Source organism: Pinus tabuliformis, chromosome X, assembly GCF_031772625.1.
Source record: "Pinus tabuliformis cultivar Carrire ecotype Pingquan chromosome X, CPIR1, whole genome shotgun sequence".
Lineage (NCBI taxonomy): Eukaryota > Viridiplantae > Streptophyta > Pinopsida > Pinales > Pinaceae > Pinus > Pinus tabuliformis.
In genome coordinates this window covers 1,089,345,645-1,089,369,506 of record NC_142308.1, presented here as the reverse complement: position 1 = coordinate 1,089,369,506, position 23,862 = coordinate 1,089,345,645, and the positions used below count along the sequence as shown (strand labels likewise).

At 37.8% G+C, this 23,862-nt stretch overlaps 1 protein-coding gene across 3 annotated transcripts in view; it reads left to right on the top strand.

The window, feature by feature from the left end:
- Positions 1-23,862, top strand: part of LOC149143612 (uncharacterized) — a 115,394-nt gene that overhangs the window by 31,905 nt on the left and 59,627 nt on the right. For 2 of the 3 annotated variants that reach the window (XM_089447112.1, XM_089447111.1), the window contains exon 2: positions 7,301-7,390. In XM_089447112.1, the coding sequence (XP_089303238.1) occupies positions 7,301-7,390 (90 nt within the window). Of the gene's footprint in view, positions 1-7,300; positions 7,395-23,862 lie in introns of all 3 variants that reach the window. The other variant, XM_089447113.1, reaches the window with a different exon arrangement.

Sequence of the window (23,862 nt, the reverse complement as noted above, 5' to 3'; positions counted from 1 at the left end):
GATTAGCATAGCTTCTAGTAAATCCCAACTTCATGAGATAACTGTCAATCCTTTCGTACCAAGCCCGAAGGGCTTGTTTCAACCCATAAAGGGCTTTCTTCAGTTGACATACACGTGTTCTTCTATCTTGGACTTCGAACCCCTGAGGTTGTTCCAAGTAGACTTCGTCCTTATATGAGCCATACAAGAAAGCAATTTTGACGTCCATTTGATGTAGGCTCCATCCTTGATTGGCAGTGAGAGTAATAATAGATTAGATAGTGGTATATCGAGCAACCGGTGCAAATATTTCATCATAGTCCACTCCTTCCTTTTGAGAGAAGTCACAAGCTACAAACCTGGTCTTATATTTTTCAGCACTTCCATCAGCTCCATGTTTAATTTTGTAGATCCATTTGGAGGTGACCACAAACTTGTCCTTGGGTCTAGGCACCACGTCCCATACATCATTCTTCATGATTGATTCATATTTCTCACTCATCACATCTTTCCATACTTGGTGTTTTACAACTTCTTTGAATGTGCAAGGTTCAACTTGAATAATGTTACTCATGATGGCCAAGTACGCTTGATACCTGTTACGCTTCTTACTTTCGCGAAATGCCCCTCTTGGAGTAGCATGTCTTTCAACATCTTCGAGAGTATCTTTGAGCCATCGTGGCCTTTTCCTTGAGGTAGAGGGATCGCTAAGAGGTGGATCAATAGGATCCATCAGACCATCAACATCAGGGATAGGCTCATCCATTAGAGGTTCTTCTTTTGATTTAGCAGCATGATCATCATCCTTCCTTGAGATGGGGAGATCTCTGGCTTTCTTGAGGGCAATGTCTTCATCAAAGGTAACACCTCGACTTACTTCCACTTCTCTTTGACTAGGTTCATAGATCTATATGCCTTTGAATTTTCACTGTAGCCGATGAATATACCTTTCTTCCCAGAAGCTTCCAACTTATTCCTTTTCTCTTTAGGCACATGAAAGTATACCGGACAACCAAAGATTCTAAAATGAGAAACATTAGGTTTCTTAATAGTGAAGAATTCCACGAGTGTATTGAAATCCAAAGCGTGACGTGGGCTCCTATTTTGAACATATACGATAGTGTTGGCAACTTCTCCCCACAAGAATTTCGGTAGACCTTGATCATAAATCATGGCATGGGTGGCTTCCATGATTGTTCGATTCTTCCTTTCAGCAACACCATTCTGCTCAGGAATGTATGCAACAATTGTCTCCCTCTTAATGCTAGCCTTTCTACAAAAATCATTGAATTCATTTGATTCATATTTGGTTCCATTGTTGCTTCTCAACGTCTTGATCTTCTTCTCCGTTTGATTCTCCACCAATGCTTTGAAAGAACATAACCATTTGAACACTTCATCCTTCCTCTTCAAGAAATAGATCCATGTTTTTCTTGAGAGGTCATCCGCAAAGATTGTATAATATGTGTATCCTCCCAATGAAATTATGGGCAAGGCACCAAATGGGTTAGAATGGACCAATTGAATAATATCAGTTGTCTTGCTTTCACTAGAAGGGAATGGTCCCTTTGTATGTTTCCTAGCTGCACATCCTTAGTAGACTCCTTCATGGTTCATATTGAATTCAGGCATCCTTGTGACCATCTTCCTGGTAAGGCTTTGTAATGTAAGTGGGTAAATCTATGGTGCCATAATTCACATTGAAGAGAAGTATCACTTGCCATAGATCCCAAAGGACTTCCACCAACTTGATAGAGACCATCAACTCTAAATCCAAGAGTAAAAACATCTTTAGGGTTTCTATGCCAAATACATACCTTTCCATCAATGCATGCTACGTTGAAGCCTTTGTCTTCTATCGCAGAAATAGACACCAAGTTCTTCTTTAAATCGGGCACATACAATACTTCTTATAGATGTATGGTTTAACCATGATTCAAGTGAAGAGTGACAATTCCTATCCCTTTTACGGGGTAGGTGGCATTATCTGCAAGTATAATCTTTAGATTAGTCTTCTCAACCAAATTTGAGAGGACCTCTTTGTATCTAGTGAAGTGCCTTGAGGCTCCATTATCAATTAACCAATGATCCAAAGTATCCAAAGGAGAGATAGTAGATAGAGTAGAAATAAGATATAACTCATATTGTTTTTCTACAACATTACTTTCATCATACCTGACATTCCTTGTCATTTTGGGAGGTCGGCCATTTCCATTTCAAGCAGTTGGAGCATTCCTCTTTCCTTTGTTGTTGAACCTATTGTTCCTTTGATTGCCATTGCTTTTGTAATTGTTGTTGTTGTTGTCATCATCCCTTGGAGGATTCTTCTTGTGAGGGCACTCTCTAGCATAGTGGTTGAACCTGTTGCAATTGTAGCATCTTCCTTTGCCTTTTCCTTTGAATCCACTTCTAGATCCTCGACCCTGTTTCCTTGGACCAGCATCATTCTTCCTCTTTGCATGTGTAGAGAAAGCAATAGGTTCATTTCCATTGTTGGATTTATCTTTTTCCATCATTCTTGTCTCCTCTTGAGTGCATCTAGCCAATAACTCATCGAAACCAGGTACCCTGTCATTGTTGAGAATGGTGGTGACAAATACATCCCATGGTCTTGAAAGTAATCTAAGAGCAATGAGAGTGAGTTCCCTGTCAGTAGTAACTTCTTCCATAGATAACAAGCCATTCTTGATTTGAGTTATTCTCATGAAGTGGGATTGGATAGACTCCCCTTTATCCATCTTGATATCCTTCAACTTGTTCTTGAGAAAGAGGATTTGAGTTGCATTGTTCACTTTGAAGTTTGAACATCCCAACCAACTTATCATAAATTTCCTTAGAAGTTCCCAAATCAGAAATATATGCAACCAAATGCTTTCGAATGGAGTCAAACAAAATTTTCTTAGCTTTGACCTCACCTTTTCTATATTTTGTTTTCGCAGTAGCAGGTGCATTTGAAGGAGGCTCCACTACTTTTCCTTGCACATAGTCCAATACTTCATGCTCCTCCAAAGTTAGGTCCAAAGTAATCTTCCATACATGATAGTCATATTTGTCATTGAGCTTGTCCTCAGTCTTGAAGTAAGATGTAGAAGCCATGGAGACTTGTCAATAGTCTTTGTCCAACAAATATCTTAGTGATTCCTTTTTCTTTCTCTTGCTTGGGCTTTGTCCTCACCTGGGCTTTGATACCATGTTAATTTTAGATAACAATGATATGTTCTATGCTTGCAACAATTATTTCAATGCCCTTTTATTAGCCCAATGATTGTTTCCACTTATTTTCCAATAGCAATCACATTAACCATTAATCACATTGACAATGACTGTAGATAAAACATAAACAATAAATGCAGACGACAAACCAAGACAAGAGAATACAAGAATTTGGCTCAAGCTAGGGAAAAACCCTTGATCAATTCTTCTTATTATAAATATCAAAGTTTAGCACAGAGAGAGTGTACAATAATACAAAGTCAAAGTCAAAATTTAATTTCCAAATCACTGTCCAAAACAGCCCTGCCAAATCTGCAATTCTGCTCCTAGTCAACAACAGTCAAATCAGCCCTAACCAGTCAACAGTCAAACTTCCACTCTTGAGCTTGGTCAACCTCAGCCTTCTTTGCTGGTCAAATAACTGCAAAAACAGTTCTCCAAAGTCCAATCAAATTCGGTCAAAAGAGAGAGAAAGTCTGCTGTAATTTTCTGCAGTCAAAACAACAGTCAACCCTGAAGTCAACACTGGACAAAGTGCCCAGATTTCCTCAATTTTTGTGCCCACCAATTCAGCCGTCCAAAATCAAACTTTTGATGGTCAAATAAAGTCAAACCAAGGAGGAAAACTCAGTCAAACAATGTGAAACTGTTATGCTAGATGCCTCCAAATCCCTTGCACGTGTGAAGAAAAATAGGTTGTCCTGCAATCCTGTTGCAATGATGTGTTGTGATGATGCCAAATGAGGTTTGAGGTCTCTCTTATTTATATGCGTTAGAGGAGGGTCAATTTGTTCAACTTGACCTCAAGTTGAACTTGACCAAATGCACGTGTGGGCTTCACTTTAAAAATATATTTTTCTTTGTCCAAATTTAGTGGTCTTTAGGTCATTTTTGGTCCTCTTGAAAAGAGGAACTCAATGCAATAATTATCTCCATCAAATGAGCTGTGCAAAGTGGAATTTGACCATAGTTGCCAACTTTAACAGAACCTGACAGACAGTGTGCCTTCTTCAATAGTAAAGATATTTCACATCTTCTTTCTTCTTCTTCTTCTCAGGTTCTCCTGTTTCCTCAACTATGTGAGCCTCTCTTCTTTCCTTTCTCTTGTTGTTCCGTTGAATAGGACATCCCCTCTTATAGTGTCCATATTCATTGCACTTAAAGCATTGAACCTTGGACATATCTTTCTTCTTGGACTTTCCAAATTTTCCCTTCTTCAACTTCTTAAATCGAGCTAGAAAGGCTTGAGACTGCTCTTATGATCCAATGTCATCTTTTACTTTGATCCTTGATTCTTCTGAAATGCATTGAGCCTACAACTCATCAATAGGAGTTGAATCTTTCTTAGAGTAGATGCTTGTTGCAAAACTGCTCCATTCTGGTGGCAATGCATTTAATACACAAATGGTCATTTCTGAATCAAAATTTGTCTCTCTAAGTCCTTGCAAGTGATCTCTTAATTGAGAGATCTTCATTAGAAAGGATGCCATGTCCTCATTCTTTGATTTCTTCATCTTGTGTAGTTTATTTTGCAAAGAATCTTTTGTCCTGATGTACTTATAGAGTACAAGTTCACTAGCTTGTCATACATAGCCTTGGATGTTTTCAAATTTGCAACAAATGGAACAAGAGGATCTTTAGTGGATTCAACTATGATCCTTTGTGCCCTTGCTTCCCCTTTCTTGTACTTTGCTAGTTCCTGAATCCGGTCTTTGCTAGGTTTAGTAATTTCCCCAGTTACATATTCCATTACCTCATGCTCTATAAGTGCCTAGTCAATCCTTTTCTTCTAGGCTAGGTAATTTGACACTCCAACGAGTTTATTGCTTTCCTTGCAGAAAGAACCCATATGACTTGTAGATCTAGACATAGTGTAATAATTTGATAACCAAGATTCTTCTTGATGATATTTTCAGCCTTTCTTGATGCCTTCAATAACTTTGAAGAAACTTCAATAATTTCTTTGAAAGGCGTTTCCTAGGATTCTTCCAACAACAACTTTCAAGAGTGATAAATGATACCAAGATCCTTTTGATGCTTCCTTTAAAGATGCCTTTCAATAGATCTCCTTCTCTTAAGAGGCAACCTTTCTTGTAGTCTTCCTCTCAAGCCTTCCTTTGATGAGAGCTTGATGTAGCCTTGATCTTCTTCAACATAGAAACCCTCCTCCTAGTCTATAGGTCTTCTACTTCTTTTCTTGTATCCTTCCACAAATGATTCCCCCTGACAATCAATCTCTTCTTTTGTGTCCTTCCAGCTACCTTCTCTTGTTCACCTTAGCTTTGATACCATGTTGGAAAATGCAAAGTGGCAGCTTATTAAATCCAATTTTCCTTCACCTTAATATTTGCTTGTGAACTTTGTTAATCTTCTTATGTTCTTTAGTTATAATTTTTTTATCAAACCAATATCAAGAACGAAACAATAACAATAGAGGACACAAAAATTAGGCTCTCAACAGGGCAAAAACCCTCCAAGGGGATAACCCGAAAAACTCTTCTCTTCTTATAGAATCTGCTTCAAATGAGACATAAAGACCCAAGTCCTAGATGAAGGCCTCTTCTAAGTACCAAGTCAGCTCTTCTAGCAATTCCTTCCTTAATCTTGCTCCAACCAGCTTCAAAACTGCAACTTTGACTTGCCAGCTTCAATATTGCAACTCTTCTATAGCTTTGATCTTGAAGCAGTGGAACAAAAACCCTAAGACAACTCTTCCAACAATCCTCCTTTGAGCGAAACAAGTCTTCTCAAAATCAACGAGGTCCAAACAAAATACTTGCTCTTCTTGCAACCTGATGTTGCACCTGCAACCTGAATTTGCAATTTCGCCTCTTCTAGGAAGTTGTGGAAACCCTAGATTTCGCACGTGTGAGAGAGATGGAGCCCAAAAACAGAAATTTTGCTTCCTCCTTGAATTCCTCTTGCCTTCTAGACCTTTGCTCTTCCTTCTTCCAACTTCCCAGCTATAGATCAAATTCTTCCTTGAGAGATCAAACTTCTTGGTGAGTGAGTGCCAAATGAGGTCGAACTTCTCCTTTATATAGCCTTTCCAATGGGTCGAATTCCCTCCTTTAGGCCAACTTGAAGCTGCCAGGGCTGACTTGTACTTTTGGAGTTTCCAGGACTTTCTAGACTCAAAATAAATTCTTTTTCCAATTACATTTTGCCCGGAAGGGTCTTATAAACATGATGTTGACTCCTTTGACTCATGACAATAAATCCTAAGACCTAACAAACCCTAGAAGCACAAAAAACATGCTTTTTTACCTAGAAGATCATCAATAAGAAGCATGAAACCCATGCTTTAATATAATAACTTTTTATTTTTTCTTTTGTTTGTTACATAGGATACATATTGAAATGATTACAACAACAATTATGAAGACTGAAACTTTTTACATTTTCAACAGTGTGGATGTATTGTCTTATGATTTATGGGTGTATGGATTGTCATCTATTTGATTTTCAAATTGTGTAATTGGATTTAGAACTGTGTTTATTTCTGTTCAAGATTCAAAATCTTGATTCAATAATAATAAAATATTAAATTTTGATGTTTTCTATATTATAAATTTTTTATACTGTGGAGAGGGAGGAAAATGTGTTATATTCCCATCCCTTGAAATTTGGGTGGTCTCTCTAGGTGTTCCCAAAGTCATTACCTTATTCCCACTTTTGTGAAATATTGGTCAAGTTGCACTGTCAACTAAGTCATCTTTCCCGGATGTTACAATAAATGATTACTTTACATCTTAGATAATATTTCACTTGATATGATATACTTTCATGGACTTGGGACATTCAGTACACAATCATCACCATCACAATAAATGATTACTTTACATCTTATATACTATTTCACATGATATGATATACTTTCATGGACTTGGGACATTCAGTACACAATCATCACCATCATGGTCTCTTGTTTGTGTTTTACATCCTTTTTCCACTTTATTTGTCATCCTAGAGTTAAATTGGTTACATATCATAATCTGACAAAAGATAGGAACATTATCATAGAACACAAGGTCCATTGGTGCTTTTTGCAACTATATTTTGGCTAGGATTTATGTTCAGCTTTTTTCTAACACTTCCACGTTTGCAGAATGCTGGACTTTCTCTATCCTCATTTTTTGAAGGTCAAGTAGGTCTTTGGACAACTGAGACAGTGGATGAGGTGCTTCGTGACACAAAGGCAAGTTTCATTTTTGCCCTTTCATATTCAGTTGACAACTGTACGGTTGATTTTTTTCTTTTAAACTTTCAAAGAGGTCTTGTTTTCATTAAAAAGTCGAGGAAGCATTGTCTTTTTAGTTTGCATTTCCAAGCACCTTCAAAATATGTGAAAGGGTCGTCATGCTAAATTTTTTTTCTCCTTAAATGGTGCAAATCACAAGGCATAGGAATTCTCTGATAAATTGTAACTTACGTATGTGGAATCTCTGTATTTTTGATGTGAAAATTTTGGTAATAGTTTACTGTAGAGTCTAAAATGGACATATATTGGAAGTTCTTGTCTATTGCACAAACGATCAAGGTCAAGAAGGGAGGAAGTGTGTGTATTGTGTAACTTTTTCTAGAGGCAAGGGTGTCACCTTATATTGCAAAAGGAGTGGAGTTAGTTTCACATATTCTATCTGAAATACATTTTTTTCTTATAATCTTTAATTAATTTATGTGAGATTTTATTTGGCCCAATAATCTGACAAAGGCAATGTGATTTATTGAAGCTCAGGTCCTCATGCATAATTCCTACCGGCCAAACTCTCTTGTAACCTTTGGGCTTAGAGTCAATCACTGTCTTAGTACACATTCCAAATTGAGAAAATAGCTTTTCTTGAACATTGCCAGTAACCTGACCTCCTCTGTATCACTGACAATGATGAGACTTTGTAATTTTGTAGCACAGCAATTTTAATAGCTGGTAATGTTGCCAATATATACAAGAGAGAATGGAACGTTCCTGGTGAAAGATCTCAAGGCATAGGGTTACCTTTCCAGGAAAGAAACGTTGAAATGATAGGAAAACTTTTGGTGTAAGCAAATCCTGTGACGACGAAATAATGTAGGAGATGCAAGGTTTTTATTGTCATAGTCATAGCTTTTTAATGCAGTAGTTCATAGTCATACTAGGAGCCTTCTATCTCATTATTCTCCTTTTGTAACTTATGTTGTTGAACTCTCTATGGTAATTCACTTGTTACATTCTCTGTTGAGGATTTATGGGGGTATCCAACAATATCAACAATCACATCAAACACAGTGGCACATTGACAAATCCCATGAATGGGAATCACAATGATACAGAGTGTTTATATATATATATAGGTATCCAACAATATCAACAATCACATCAAACACAGTGGCACATTGACAAATCCCATGAATGGGAATCACAATGATACAGAGTGTTTATATATATATATTTTTTTTTTTTGAAGGTTAGGTGGTGGGACTACCCAAGGGGTTTTGAGCCAGTAACCACCACACAAGGAGTGCCTTAACAATGCATCCATTCACCAACTGGTCTATGCCACATGGGCTATGTGTGCGTGTGTGTGTGTAAGGCAACAATTTGTTACCAGGTTCTTGATTCTCAATAATTTCTAAGACAATGAAGTGCTATTATAGAGGAGAATAAGACAATAAAAGCTTCTTTGGGAAATCATAGAGGGGCACACATTTCTTAAACTTTGAATTCTTTGTTTGTTGAAAGAGATTTCTTCCCTTTGTTGACATGCCGTCTCTGCCAATGATTATGCAGTAATCATTTTGTTCATATTGTAGGTTGTGACACAATTACAATTGGCTTAATCTTGGGTTTCAAACTTGACACAAATGATAAAATCTACATGTAGGTGTGTGTTCCTATCTACATATATGCATGCATGCATGTACTATGTATGTATAATGACAATTTAAGAGCTTTTCCAACTCTCGACAACTGCCAAGAGAATGACCTGCAACTAAATATAATTCAAATAACAGCACAATAAGTGCTTCTTTAGAGGTATGTTCTTAAATATTTCAAGCTTGTTGGAGGGATTGTGGAAAGAAAAATTAGCAAATTGGCAGGAGATAAGATGGATAAGATATTTGTGAAAATTCTAGTGCAGTTATTGGTAATTATTATTCTACCTTTGCAGATTATTTGTCTTCTGTAAATTAGCTTACAGCAAACACTGAATAAAAACACAAGTACAATTTCCCCAAAAATTAATCACAGGGACTGAGAAAATAACACACACAAAAAAATTGGACGCTGATATTTTTGGACAAAATAGTCTCTAGAAAAATCTCAAAAGGGAAAACCAGTTGTTTAGATGAGGGTTTATATTATTACTTCAACAAATCAAGGATTACATAAACTGCTTGTCTGACACTAGAAAAGCTCTAGTAAATTAATTTCTTGACTTCTGCAAGCTGATTCGACCTCTTGGAAAGAAACTGGGCCCCTCTCAATCAATTCGGCCCCTCTGTGACCCTAAATCGATCCAACTGGTGCGTTTCCAGCAAATAACTCAACCTCTTTGGAAAATTCGTACTTGCCTCGACAACTCGGCCTCAATGAATCAATTCACACTAGCTGGAGAAACTCAGCCTTAACAGATAAATCGATCTCCCTTTGTCACTGAGAATCTGGAAATCGCTGTGAAGAATCCCTCTCTGGTACGATGATCCCAATCACTGTTGATCCCTATTGCTGGTGTCTCCCATGCTATCACTGTGCCCTTACAATCACTGCAAATCTGCTTGTTCGAATGATCTGCAAAGGCCACATCAATCTCCTCTTATAATCTCTAGTTGACGAATCAACGACCATGATCTAACTCCAATCGATGGCTAAGATCATCTTGTCTTCTAAAATTCACTTTCTAGAAGTCTCTAGAACAAAATCGAATTGTCTCAATTAATCTCGATTAATTAACCCGTTTCCCTTAGACTTAGGAAAATAATTAAAATTGGTTAATATTAAGACATTTCACTTGGAACCTTTTCTAGGTATTGGAGATAATTAATCCACCTTTGTTCCTAGTATCATAGACACCATTTGAGACTTAAACACCTGTCCAAGTGACAAAAACTAACACTCCCTCTTAGTGAGGAAGGTGTTCTCCAGAATGTTGAAGAATGTAACTAGTGTTGGTCTTTATAATCATATTTAAGTCATGATGTAATGTATTTGTCAAAAGAAAGAAAAAGAAGTTTTATTATTAAAGAAATCGATTTATTAAAGCATGGGTTTTATGCTTGGGCCAACTGTTTATAGGTCAAAGCCTCCATTGTAGGCTTCTAAGGTTTATGTCAGTGTCCTTATCCATGTAATAATGTAAAAGACCCTTCTTGGGCTTCATTTGTCAAGAAAGAAATTTATTTTATGTAAAATTAGGTCTCATAGGCCTCCTCCACCAAGTCGGCCTCAAGAAAGGACAAGTTGGCCTCAATAAGGGAATTCAACCTCACAGACTCACTATATATTGAAGCAACTCGACTCATTTGGACACACACTCTCAACAAGTTCGAATTGCAGTAGTTGGAAGCAGAAAAAGTGCGAAATTCAAGAAGGAAGAAGGAAAGGGCTAGTGAAGGAGAAGGAGGTTGTTATTTAGCTAAGGAAGTCAAAATTTTCTCTATCTTGTCTCACACATGCGAAGGAACTGAAGTTGCAGGAGGGTCGAAATAGTAGTCTTGAAGCTGGGCCGAAATTCTGATGCAGTAGGGTTGAAAATCTGTCTTTGATGCAATATTGAAGTAGTATTGAAGCAATGTTGATGCAATATTGTTGCAGTCGATCTTTGAAGGTTGGAAGAACAATTTGAGAGCTGACTTGGTGGAGGAGGAAGGTATTTGGGTCTAGGGTCTTGGTCTGTCTCAATTTGAATTTACTGAAGGAAGAGTTCTGACTGGGTTTTCCCCTATAAAGGGGTTTTAGCCCTGGCTGAGTGCCTACTTCTGGTGTCCTTGATCTTCATGTTTTATTTTGATGATTGCTTGATGAGAAGAAGATAAAGAAAGAATAGAAAGAAGTTAATAGGAACATAATAATATCACAAGTAATTATCAACATAAGAAAATATTTCGGCCTTTCTGATTTTCTGACACACAACTTCCAACTTATCCCTGAAGAAAACAAACTTTGCTTTACCCAAGGCCTTCGTAAGAATATCTGCAACCTGCTGATATGTGGAAACAGACTGTAGCTGAACTAATCAATATTGTACACAATCCCCGATGAAATGGTATCTGATGTTGATGTGCTTTGACCTGTCATGAAACACTGGATTCTCAGAGAGCTTGATGCAACTCCAATTATCACAATAAATACTATTTGACTCCAACCGTTGACCAAATAGTGCCACTAGCAGCTTTCGGAGCCAAATAACCTGACATGTTGCCATGCTCGCTGCCATGTATTCTGCTTTTGTGGATCTTAGTGCCATAGACTTCTACTTCCTGCTATACCAAGAGACAACCCCTGATCCAATATTGAAGCAACAACCTGAAGTGTTTCTTCGATCCACTGCACTACTTGCCAGTCTGCATTTGTATACCCCATCAACTCGATACCATCACCTCGAGTAAATTTCAATCTATACTCGACTGTACCTCGTAGATATTGCAGCACATGCTTCGCTGTTGTCCAATGTACCCTCTTTGGTTCAACCATGAACTGACTAAGAGTGTTGAACACAAAGCAAATGTCTGGCCTTGTGTTGAACAGATACATAAGAGAATCAATAAGTTGTTTATACAAGTTGGGGTGAACTGCGGCCTAGTCTGATGCATCTATCTTGCCCAATTGGTAATCATAGGAGTAGGCATGGGTCTACAGTCCATCATCTTGAATTTGTTCAAAATCTCCATAGCATATCTCCCTTGACCAAGGAAGATCTCCTCATTTGTCTGTCATACATCCAGACCTAGAAAATAATGCGTCAACCCCAAATCCTTCATCTTGAACTTTGCTTCCAGGTCCCTCTTGTAGTCCTTTATGAGCCCTGGGGACTAGGTCAGAAATAGATCATCTAGATATAACGAAAGAATGAGAGGCTCACCTCCTAGCATAAAATAATAGATGTTCAATTCTGCCTCACTCTTCAGGAAGCCCATCTGGTGCAATAATTGTCAATCTGACCATACCATGCTTTAGGAGCTTGCTTGAGTCCATATCGTGCTCTCTTCAACCTTCATATGTGGGTATCCCTCCCATGCGTCTCAAATCCCTCTGGCTATTCGATGTGCACCTCCTCTTCTATCACTCCATTTAGAAAAGCTGTCTTGAAAACCATTTAGTGAATTTGCCATCCCATCTATGTTGCTAGAGAGATCACGACCCTAATGGAAGTGTATCTGGCCACTGGAGCGAAAATCTCCTCGTAGTCTATGCTCCGCTTGGAAGCGCTAGGGGAGCAACCCTGGGAGCACGCTCTTGATTTGCTCCTGTTTGGGAGCGAATTTCGGGAGCGCGCTCCCAATGAAAAAAATCGCTCTGATTAGGGAGCGATCGCTCTCGTATTGCTCCCCATCTCTCTAGGAGTGAATTTTAACCATAGGGAGCGATATGGGAGTGATCGCTCCATTGAAAAAAAACACTCCTGCCCTAAAATTACTTGTGCGGTCAAGGCAAAAGAGGGACGACTTTTTGTAGGGAAAAGGGAGGGGAAAAACAATAAAAGGCCTCCTCCCCTCCCTCATTGTCACCATTTCATTTGTGAGAAAGAGAGATTGAGAGCATTTGAGAGGGTTTGAGCTTGAAGAGGTTGTGGGAGATTGAAGGGAGAGCCAAATAGGTAGGGTCTAATCCCATTTTTTTTCCATGTAACATTTGTGTAAAAATATGTTGAATGTTCAATGAATCTAGAATCTAGATTTTCTTCTTCTCTTCTCCTACTCTTTCCCACTCCTCCCTCATTTTATTGCAGGCAATAATCTCAACCTTCAACAAACATGATGTGTATATATCTTAGCCTTATCTTGTTTGTTCCATTTTTTTCTATGATGATGGTGTTGGGAAGTAGAAGAAGAAGAGATGATGAAGAAGTGGGTAGTGGTGGGGGATACCCTGGAGAAGAGGAGTACCAAGAGGAAGAGGATTGTAATGGGAGTGAAGATGATGGAAAGAATAGGGTAAGACCTAACACCCTTGTGGAAATATGTCACAAGGCTTGGAGGAGGGAAAGGGGGTGGAACCACTAAATTTGTATGCCCCCATTGTAATTTCACTTACACAGGTTCATATACCCATGCCAGAAAGTATCTATGTGGGAAAATGCCATGGGATGGAAATAAACAAATAGGAATTAAACCTGTGCAAATGTGTCAACACAACAAAGAACCAAATACATAGGGGAAGAGGAGGAAGCACAATGCCAAACAAAAGATTAAAGGGTGAACATGACACCACTAACACACATAGAGCAACTGTAAGAACTCCATCAACATCCACCCATGGTAGTATATTTGCAGCCATAGGCACAAGCATCTTTTTAAGGCATAAAACAATATAAAAATTCCTTGACTAAGGTTGTAGGGATGATATGGATGCAAAAATGTTTGGCTTCTCTATCCATGGGGCATACCATTCAATGTTCTTTGCTCACCTTATTGGCGTGAAATGGTTGCTGCCATCAATGGTGACCCTAAAGGATATAAGATACTTGGGTATGACAAAGCTAGAATTGGAGACTTGACCGAGAAAAAGTCAAAATAAAAAATGCTTTGGTTAAATTCACAAATTATTGGAATGAATATTGGGCATCCATTGTATTTAATGGTTGGACAAATGTAAAAGTCAAGCCATTGATAAATGTTCTTGGTGTGTCTGCTACTGGTGCAGTCTTCCTTTCATCTCATGTCTACTCAGATAAGTTTAAGACCGACATCAACATTGCAGAACCACTAATTAAAACAAGTGAAAGTATTGGGTCATACAATGTAATCTAATAAGTCATCATTGATAATGCTTCTAATTGTAAGGCAGCAGGTGAAATTATTGAGGATAGATACCCTGACATATTTGTTGAAGATTGGCAACTTCGGTTGGAATTTTCACTAGCAAATTGATGGAGAGAAATAAAGGATGAAAATTGAAACTGAAATTTATAATATCCCTCCCAAAAATCTACAAGTCGGCTTCAAATTATTTTAGGTCGGCTGGACCCCCAAGAGGCACCCATTCGACTCCCTCTTCAAGTCTATAAATAGGAGACATCCTCTCCTCATTTGCACACATTGAATTGATCTTGTCTAATTCTGATCCAAAGAATTTCAGAAGGAGAAATGGAGGTTGAAAATTTAGAGGGCTATGGGACTTGGCTTGGCGTTTTTCTTATTCATGGGTATTTGTTTGAATACTATTTTGATGGTGTTTTTGATGTATTGATGAACCTTGAACTCTCTCTCTCTCTCTCTCATAAGGAAGAATTTCTGGGTTTTTCCCTGGCCTCAGGCCTTGTTGTTGCACAAACTAGTAGGCCTTGTAAGGAGGAAAAAGCTAGAGAGCATAACAACACTTGGTATAGAGGCCCACTGTCACCACAACCTAAGTCCCCTACTATTCTCGGATTTTCATCAACAGAGGAGTCCCAGTGTTACTCACTTGTGATAGATGTGTGTCTATGAAAGGTTTGAAGTGAGGAAAGTTGGCTCATTCCATGGAAAGGTTCAACAGAAGTATGAGCTTTGGGAGAAGCTAGTAAGACTTTCCACGAAAAACCCCTTTGAAAGGTAGCTACACAAGACCTAGGGTTGAGATATATGACAAGATATGTGTGCATCCACGGTCAAGGTAGATAAGATAAAAGGCAATGTATGATCTATTTCAACAAGTACTAGAGCAAATGCCTTCAAAGAATCTCCAAGTTGAAGAATTAGCTTCTAGGGTTCCCTCTTGATGTGACAACTAGGGCATCAAATTTACAAAGAATCCACTATGGGAATTCCACCAAAACTTGAGGATCCCTAGAGGAGGGAGTAAGGAAGAAATCTATCCAAGTGAAATTCGAAATGCCTTCCTCCAAAAGATTTCGCACCAAGCCCTAAGGGAGCCTCCCTATCCTTAAAGGGACAAAAAAATAGCGCTGAAAAAGAGAGATAAATTTAAGTTGTAAGTGATCACCATGGATTTAAGATCAGTGCCTAACCATTGGGAGGCTTGGAGTCAAGGATAATTTCAATATGGGCAACTTGCTCTTTTAAGGAGACCTAATGGAAGCAACTTCACTACCCCTTTAGATATTTATACTTCTTAGACACTTGTTAATGGAGTTTCAAGGATATAAAGGCAAAAATCCACTAGGAACATTCATTCATTCACTATCAAATGAGTAGTATATGCAAAAATTCCTAATAGTTGCAATTCCAAACAATGTTCAATAAGTAGGGCACATTAATAACCACGAGACATTATTCCATGCATCAGACATTAGCAAAATTTAGAAACTCATTAAATAACATTTACAAGATAGCGAAGAAGGTATCCATCCACAACAATGCCAATTAAAAGCTCCAAAAATGATACAATATTATCCAAACATCAAAATTCATCCATAAATCTCCAAAAACTCTCCACAAAATGCAAAAGATGATTGGAACAATACAATTTTAGCACATGGGAAAAAGCCAAACATGAGCTCTACCCCTTATCATTATGGCCATCACCCTGGTTCTTTGGGTCCACATGAGTGCCTCCTACATCATTAAGGAACTCGTGAATGTCCCTACCCCTTGTGGGCGATGAACTACCCAACTTTAAGGGGGTAATCACTGCTATATCTTACACATCATGTTCTCAGCCCCTTGAGCCCTGAGCAATAAAATAAAGAAGAATCAATAAAAGGCAAAAGGAATATGAAGAAGGGTGGAAAAACAAAGGCCAAGGTAACTCATGTACCACGATTTCTCCCTCCTACATTCATATAACCAAGGTATGGACCCTCCTCAACATTGCTACCCTTGTCTCATGGGTTGTGGCTTGGAGCCTTCCCTTTGTCGCCACTCCATTTCATCATTATTTCACATGATGCTTGCCACTTGAAGGAGGTACCTTGGACTTGTCCTTCCCTTAGAGGTTGAAACCACCTAATAGGGTCCTTCATTAACCACTCCTACCGAGGGAGGTACCACCATTATTGTTCAAAGCCCCAAATTTGGAAGGGAAACCCACTATGAAGTTTTGACTTCTGTCCTTGATTAACAAGCTTATTTACTGAATTGCACTAATGGATTTGCTGTTGCTTAAGATGCACACCTAGATTAATGTGGGAAAAGTCCCCAATCCCAATAAGTGTTGGCCTTAAAGGCAAAATGCTTAGAGAAGGGGTTGTCACCTATTCCCGACTCTCTTTGTTTAAGCTCTCTCCTAGCTAAGCTAAGGGGGGTAGTCCCTAAAAGAAAGATATCTAAAGGAAAACTTGTTAAGGATAAGAAGGCCCAGGAGATAATAGGCAAGACAATCACCTTTCAATATAACTTGAATTTAGAGATTAATTAACAAGTATGATTGTTTATGAGTATGTAAACATCAATAAGATAGATTCAATGAAATCAATAAGATATTATGAAAAACAAATTATGATTAGACCAGTGCCTTTATATATAACTTGCAAGAAATATATGCTCAATAAGAAAATTACAATACTTGCGAATAAAATATGACTTTCAAGCTACAGGAATGAGAAGATGCAGAACAAATGTTAGTGAAAAATAGATCATATACAACTTAGAGATATGAGCAACAAGGTTTGAAATGGAACTTGCAAGGGAAGAAAGCTTGTACTTAAAAAGAGGTGCTCAAGTAAGATATAACATTTAAGGACAATTATCGTGAGCATGAAAGAGACATAAACAAGTACAAGAATATAGAATGAAAGCTTGCGCTCACTATCCAAGGTATAGAATAAACAATGCAAATTGAGAATTTATTAGTGAGTGTGTGTGTGTGATCAAGTGGTCTTGGTAAATTTTATTATATGCCTAATCTAAGGTGTGACTTCCCCTCAACTCCTTAAACTTGTTAAGGAGGACTAGCGGGGAATTGCAAGAAGGCTAAAGCCTCATTACCAATACCCCCTTAGGACTCCAATACAACCTGTGTGCCTTCTTTCCTACAAGGGACTCGACCACAAGAGAACTGTGAGGTTACATGTTTTAACCTTTGATCCAAACTCAAATTTAGGAAGTTGAATGACAGTTAGGGAAGTCTGTCCTAAATTTCTATCAACCAAGCTTATGCTTGGAGGTAAATTTTAGAGAATGTAATATGCAAACTAGATCTAAAATGCAAAATAGTTAATTGCTTCAAGTGAGATATAATTAGAATGAAATGCTTCACAAGTGAAATATCTTAAGATTTATCAATAGCAAAATACCATTCCACTTATATGATGATCAAATTAGCAATTAGCACTTTGAGCACAAATTATGATATTAATATGAGATTAGCTTGTGGCAATGACCAATGAAGCAAGCAAAAATTTACTCAATGAAGCCAAGCAAATTAGATCAATTACAGATGAGAACAAGATATTACAATAACTTCAATGGAAATGCCAATTAGATCTAGATCTAGAAATGTTATTGCAACTCGATAATGGAATGAACAAGAAAAACTTAATCTAAATCAACAATGCAAAAAGACAAGTTAGAGATTAGATCTAATGACTAGGTTAGCAAATGAAAAGAAACAAGTCAGTGACTAGCTATCCAAGAGGCTCTCCTACCAAATGAGGAGACAAGGATACCAAGTGGAAGAAACCCCAAGCTCCCTCAAGTAAAACATTTCTTTTATTATATTACAAAATGAAATCCTCTTGGAGAAAAGAGAGGGCTTAGATCAGGATGGTTTACAAGAAATGGAGCTTCAATGAGCTAATACCTATTAGAAAATGTAAATAGTTTCGGTCTTCATATTTGTCATTATACTCATGTCAATATGTATATCTTATGTTACAAGAAAAATAAGAAAGAAAAATATTATTTTTATGCATGGGTTTCATGCTTCATTTTATTGGTCATCTAGGTCAAGCATGCATTTCATGCTCCTAGGGTTTGACATATTTTTCTTGAGTCAAGAGAGTCCTTGTCATTTGTATAAGACCCTATTGGGCAAGTTGTAACATGTAAAAGATATTAATTATGAGCCTAGAAAGTCCTATGAGCCTCCAAGCACAAGTCGACCCTGACATTAACAAGTTGGCCTAGAGAGGAGTATTTGACCTCATAAAAAGGCTATATATACAAGCAGCTTCGACCTCCATCATGGATTCAATCTGCAATAGAAAGAGTTCGATATCAAGCAAGAAGAAGAGCAAAAAAGGCTATCAAGGAAGAAGACCAAGCGAAAGAAGGAGACCTAATTTCCATTCTTTTATGTCTACACGTGTCATGGTTAGGGTTTTTGCAGGCTGGGAATTGTAGGTCTGAGTTGCAGAAGGCTGAAAATTTCAGATCCAAGTTGTAGAAGGGCCGAAACACTGTCTTGACCTAGCTTTGACTATCGTTGACTTTGGAGACATTGTCTTGCTTGAGGAAGGAGTTCTTGGAAGATTGTCACGTGCTAGAAAGAAGTACTTCTATTGTTCAAAGGGACTGAAGCTACAGACTTGAAGATGGAAGCCGACGCTGAATCTAAAAGATGGTTGAAGAAGGATTGACTTTTGTTGACTTGATTGATCTTTGACCTCATTGGAAGAGATTCTTGGAGGGTTGAGTTGGTGCTTGGAGGAGGACCTGGTCTAGGGTTCTGGGTCTTAGTTTTCTCATTTGAAGTAGATTTTATAAGAAGAGAAGAGATTCTTTCTGGGTTTCCCACTTGGAGGGGCTTTGCCCTAGATTGGAGCCTACTTCTTGTGTCCATTGTCTTTATTGTTTTGCTCTTGATGATTGTTTGATGAAAAGATTTAATAAAGAAACATAAGTAGACAACTAAACTTCACAATCAATTATTAAGGTTAAAGAGAATATGAATTAATAGTCACCCTACTACATTCTCCAACATATTTTCAAAGCTAAGGTGAACACAGACAAGGTAGCTGGAAGATCATGTTGTTGACATAAGAAGTGCTTGTCAAGGGGATTCATTTGCAAAAGGACACAAGGAATGAAGAGGAAGGCCTATTCAAGAAAAAGAAGGAAGATCACTGTATCAAGCTATCATTAAAGACATCATCATCTTAAAAAGGATTAAGCTCTCATTGAAGAAATGAAGGATAAGCTTTTGTTGAAGATTCTTTAAATACATCATCTTGGAGAAAAGGAAGCATCAAGGAATCTTGGGATCATCATCCTCTCTTTAAAGATGTTTGAAGACACTATTGTTGGAGGGATCCTAGAAGTCATCATTATATGGCATCTTTGAAGTCTCCTTGAAGGTCTTGAAAGTATCAAGGTAGTTGGAGACGTCATCAAGAAGGAGGGCTCTTATTTGACAAGTATCATATTGTCTTGTATATCTCTATCAACAGATCATATGGCTACATTTTACAAGGAGAGCAACAAGCTTGTTGGATCAACAAAACTTCCTAGGATTGACTTGGCATTCACAGAAAATGAAGTCATGGAATATGTCCTTGGTGAAGTAAGTGGCTGTACCAAATAAAGAGAAGACTCAAGAGTTATCAAAATACAAGAAGGGAGAAGTAAGAGCACGAAGAATCATTGTTGAATCCATAAAGGATCATATAGTTCCCTCTGTTGTTGATATAAAGACATCCAAAGCTATGTATGATAAGTTGCTAAAGTTGTACTCTATAAGTACATCAAGCCAAAAGGTTTCCTTGAGAAATCGACTATATAGAATAAGGAAGTCAAAGGATGAAGACATGGTCACTTATCTCATGAAGATGTCACAAATAAGAGATCAATTGCAAGGGCTTGGGAAAACTGTTTTGACTATGAAACGACTATTTGTGTATTAAATGCTTTGCCACCTGATTGGAGCATTTTTGCAACTAGTATCTACTCTAAAAAGGATAATACACTGTTTGATGAGTTGTGGGCTCAATGTATCTTGGAAGAATCTAGAATCAAGGCAAAGGATGACACCGAATCAAATGAAAAGTCTCAAGTCTTTATTGCGAGGTCCAAGAAGATGAGGAAAGGGAAGTTTGGAAAGTCCAAAAGAAAGACAAATATGTCCAAGATTTAATGCTTTGGATGCAATGTATATGGACACTTTAAGAGGGATTGTCCAAACAAGATGAACAACAAAAGAAAGGAAAGAAGTGAAGCTCACATAGCTGAAGAAAAGGGAGAACCTGAGAAGAAGTCGAAAGGAGAAGATCCCAAGGATCTTTACTATTGAAGGAAGCTCCATCTATGCCAGGTTCTTTATGCAATTTGTCTTTCTTTTATTAAGTAGAAAGTAGAGTAGCATGCATTGTTGTATACTCTAGAAGAGTCTTGGTTTTTGTAAAAGCATGGCATCATAGAAAGAAGCATGTGATAGTAGAAGAATTAGAGTCTACTTGATTAAGTTGCTTTGGTAGAAATCATCTAGCTTACAAGAATGAGAAGAAATGGGATCATATTGCATATTATAGTTCATCCAATCATTTTCTAACATAATGTTAGAGGTAGTCATTTTGCAAAGAGGGATCATCAAGATCCTATAAGAATCATCATTTTGGAAGGTTCTTGGAAGGAGCATTATGACATGACTGGTATATATTCCATCTAGTATGGAAACAATAATCTTGAAGGATGAAGGAATGTAGATGGTCAAGTTGCAGTATGAAAGGCATAATGAAAGTCTTTCTTGGAAAAAGAAACCTATCTTTTACAGGCATAAGAAGCAAACTCATTAAGGAAGGGATGGCTAGATGACTCTATGGAAGCAAAGGTATGCACATTTTAGGTAACTCTTCTCTAGGGTTGTGTTCATACCTATACGAATCTTACAAGAAAGAGTATGGTGGTAAATCATCCATATGGTGACATGATGCTTGTAAGAAAAACAAATGACATGCTTTAGATCAAGACTCTCACACAAAATTGCATGGCATAAATATAACAATATTGATCAACATTAAGTAGTCTCTGGAAGAAAGAAAGGGAGTTAACAGTGACAAATCCAAGGAAGATATTGTAGCTTGGTAATAAAGCTCGATCTATGTGCACCCTGATTAAAATTAATGCACGGCGAAAGAATCTTGTACAATATGGAGATGGATCATGCAAAAAGTTGTTGATCTCAAAGAATTCGAGTTTACAAATACTTTGATGAAAGGGGCCATCATGGTAAGTCTAATATCAATATTTTGATATTGGTTATGTTGTTAACATATTGTTTTGCTACTTGGAAGGATGTTGTAGAAATACATAATGACAGTTGAGGCAAGTTCATTTAATGTTAAGGGCATTTTGAGATGGATCACAGGTTGAGTTGGATTATTGATCGCTTTTGATTCTATCCTTGTTCCCACACTTCACTTGGGATGTTATCTTATGCCCCTAGTCCAGTGTGATCTTCCCTAAGGCCTTTTCTTTTCATTGCTCAAGAGGGGCTCAAATAGGAGGCCTTGATTGATGTAGTGTGCCTAAGGTAATCCATACTAGTCACTTTTCGTCTGTCTTATCAACTTCCATTCTTTGGGTTTGTCATTTGCCACTGGTACCCTTTATCCACATCTCTGAGTTAGAGCCTAAACTTTACCCTAAGAGGTTGATGTAGTTGAAAGAAGATAAAAGCATATATAGCCACAAATGGAAGAAAATGAAAAATGCAAAAGATGGTTGGGAGCAATAATAATCATGTGGGAAAAAGCCTAGCCTGAGCTCTACCTCCCTCATTAGTCATCACTCAGTTCCAATGCATGTCATGCTCTCTCTAAATTAAAGGAACTTATAATGTCCAAAGCCTGAGGAGCAATAAACTGCTACATATTTAAGGGGTGTTGAACAAACATTAAGCAAGTTGGTCACCAAAGTTATGCAAGAAACAAAAGAAAGATCATTGAAGTAAAAGGTGCACAAAAATGGGTGGTAAAAGCAGGCCGAGGAAAGGGGCAACTCAGGCCTCCATGATTGCTCCCTCTTAGCATCATTACACTCTAAGATGTTGGACCTTTTTCATCTAGCACCAAGGCACTGTCATCTTCCATAAAGTCTTTCCCATTCCATGTACACATTTATCGCATGTGCCTATATATCGATGGGCCTTCCTGGTAATTGTCTTTCCCCTTGGCGTTGGAAGCACCTAATAGGGATAATTGTATAATCATGCCTAACACAAGTGTAATAAATTACCTACAAATCATTAGCTAGAAAGAATTTTGAAGGCAAGGCTTGTGTGAAGTATTTTTGTGCCCCTAGCATTGAATATGGCCCACTATGATACTTTAATGGTTTCTTTACTTAATGATGTTGATCTCACTTGATCTTGAGGGTGTGTTTTAGATGGTTTCTTACAAATGTATTCGATATCCCTTTAGGGATGGCTTGGCCCTTATACAACACCATAAAGAAGACGTCCAACCCAAAGTCAGAGCGCTTGTGACCTTGCAACCCCAACATTACCCCCCAAAGATGAGCATTCTGCCTTTAGGAGCCTCCACATGGATGTATGGTCCCTTCTACACCCCCAGATGCTGAAACACTAAGCCAAGAAGTCATATTGTTGACAAGATAGATGATGTGCCCTAGGGGACCCGTGACGCCCCCAGGATGGCCTTATACCTACTTGATGGGCATTTCCTTGTTCCAAAGCCCAAATGAGATTGGTGATCACTTGAGATACTTTGGAAGGGATGGCACAACTCTTTTTGATGTTGATGTCATGCCCTAGGATTACAATGTCACCTATGAAAACCCTAGGAAGATGATGCAAGGCTTCTTGATGATGATGCTTTGGATGACAATATGTGGCTTGGAGATGCACCCTTTCACTTTGATGAGATGTCTTGGAGTGAAAAGCACTCTTGGACCATGTTTTCCACGTTACTAGATGGAGATGCTCATTAGGTGAGGATGATATCATGTTGGAGAAAATATGCCTTTTAATTATGTTTTATCATTATGTGAAGCTATTTTCTGATTGACTTGTGACCTACTAATCTTGTCAGATACTTAAAAGTTAAAGAAAACTTTTAGGGATTTTGATTGTAAATAGATAAATTTGACATGATTACCCTCATATAAATAGAGGGGAGTCAAATTCTCTCAGATCATTGTCACACACACTCCTTTGATCTCTCTTGAAAGAGCGTGCACTAGTAATCCTTTTTTTCTTTTTGATGCAATGGATAGATAGAGTGCAAGTTGTCTTGGAGAGTATATGTTTTGCATGGAGAAGGATTGCTATGGATTGATGAAGTGATACTTGGTTGAATGGTGTAAGTTTATTGCTATTTTCTTCCATTTTGCATGAAATTGTTGAAATTAGGGTTTATCATATGCCATATTAAAGTGAAATATCATTTATGAACTCTTGTTTCTTGTTTATGTATGCAAAAATTGTTATCAAGTATCCATCAAAGGGACTAGATTTGCACCCTTTGACCTTAAATCTCCTATATAAGAAATTCGCTAAGGTTTCTAAAGTGAAGTGAATTGCCCTCCACCCTCTCTATCCAAGGTCCTCTTGTTTCCTTTTGTTTCCTTATTTCATGGTAGCTAGGGCTAGGGTTTGGTTAAATCTGTATTTTACAAGTAAATATTGTTGGAATTTCT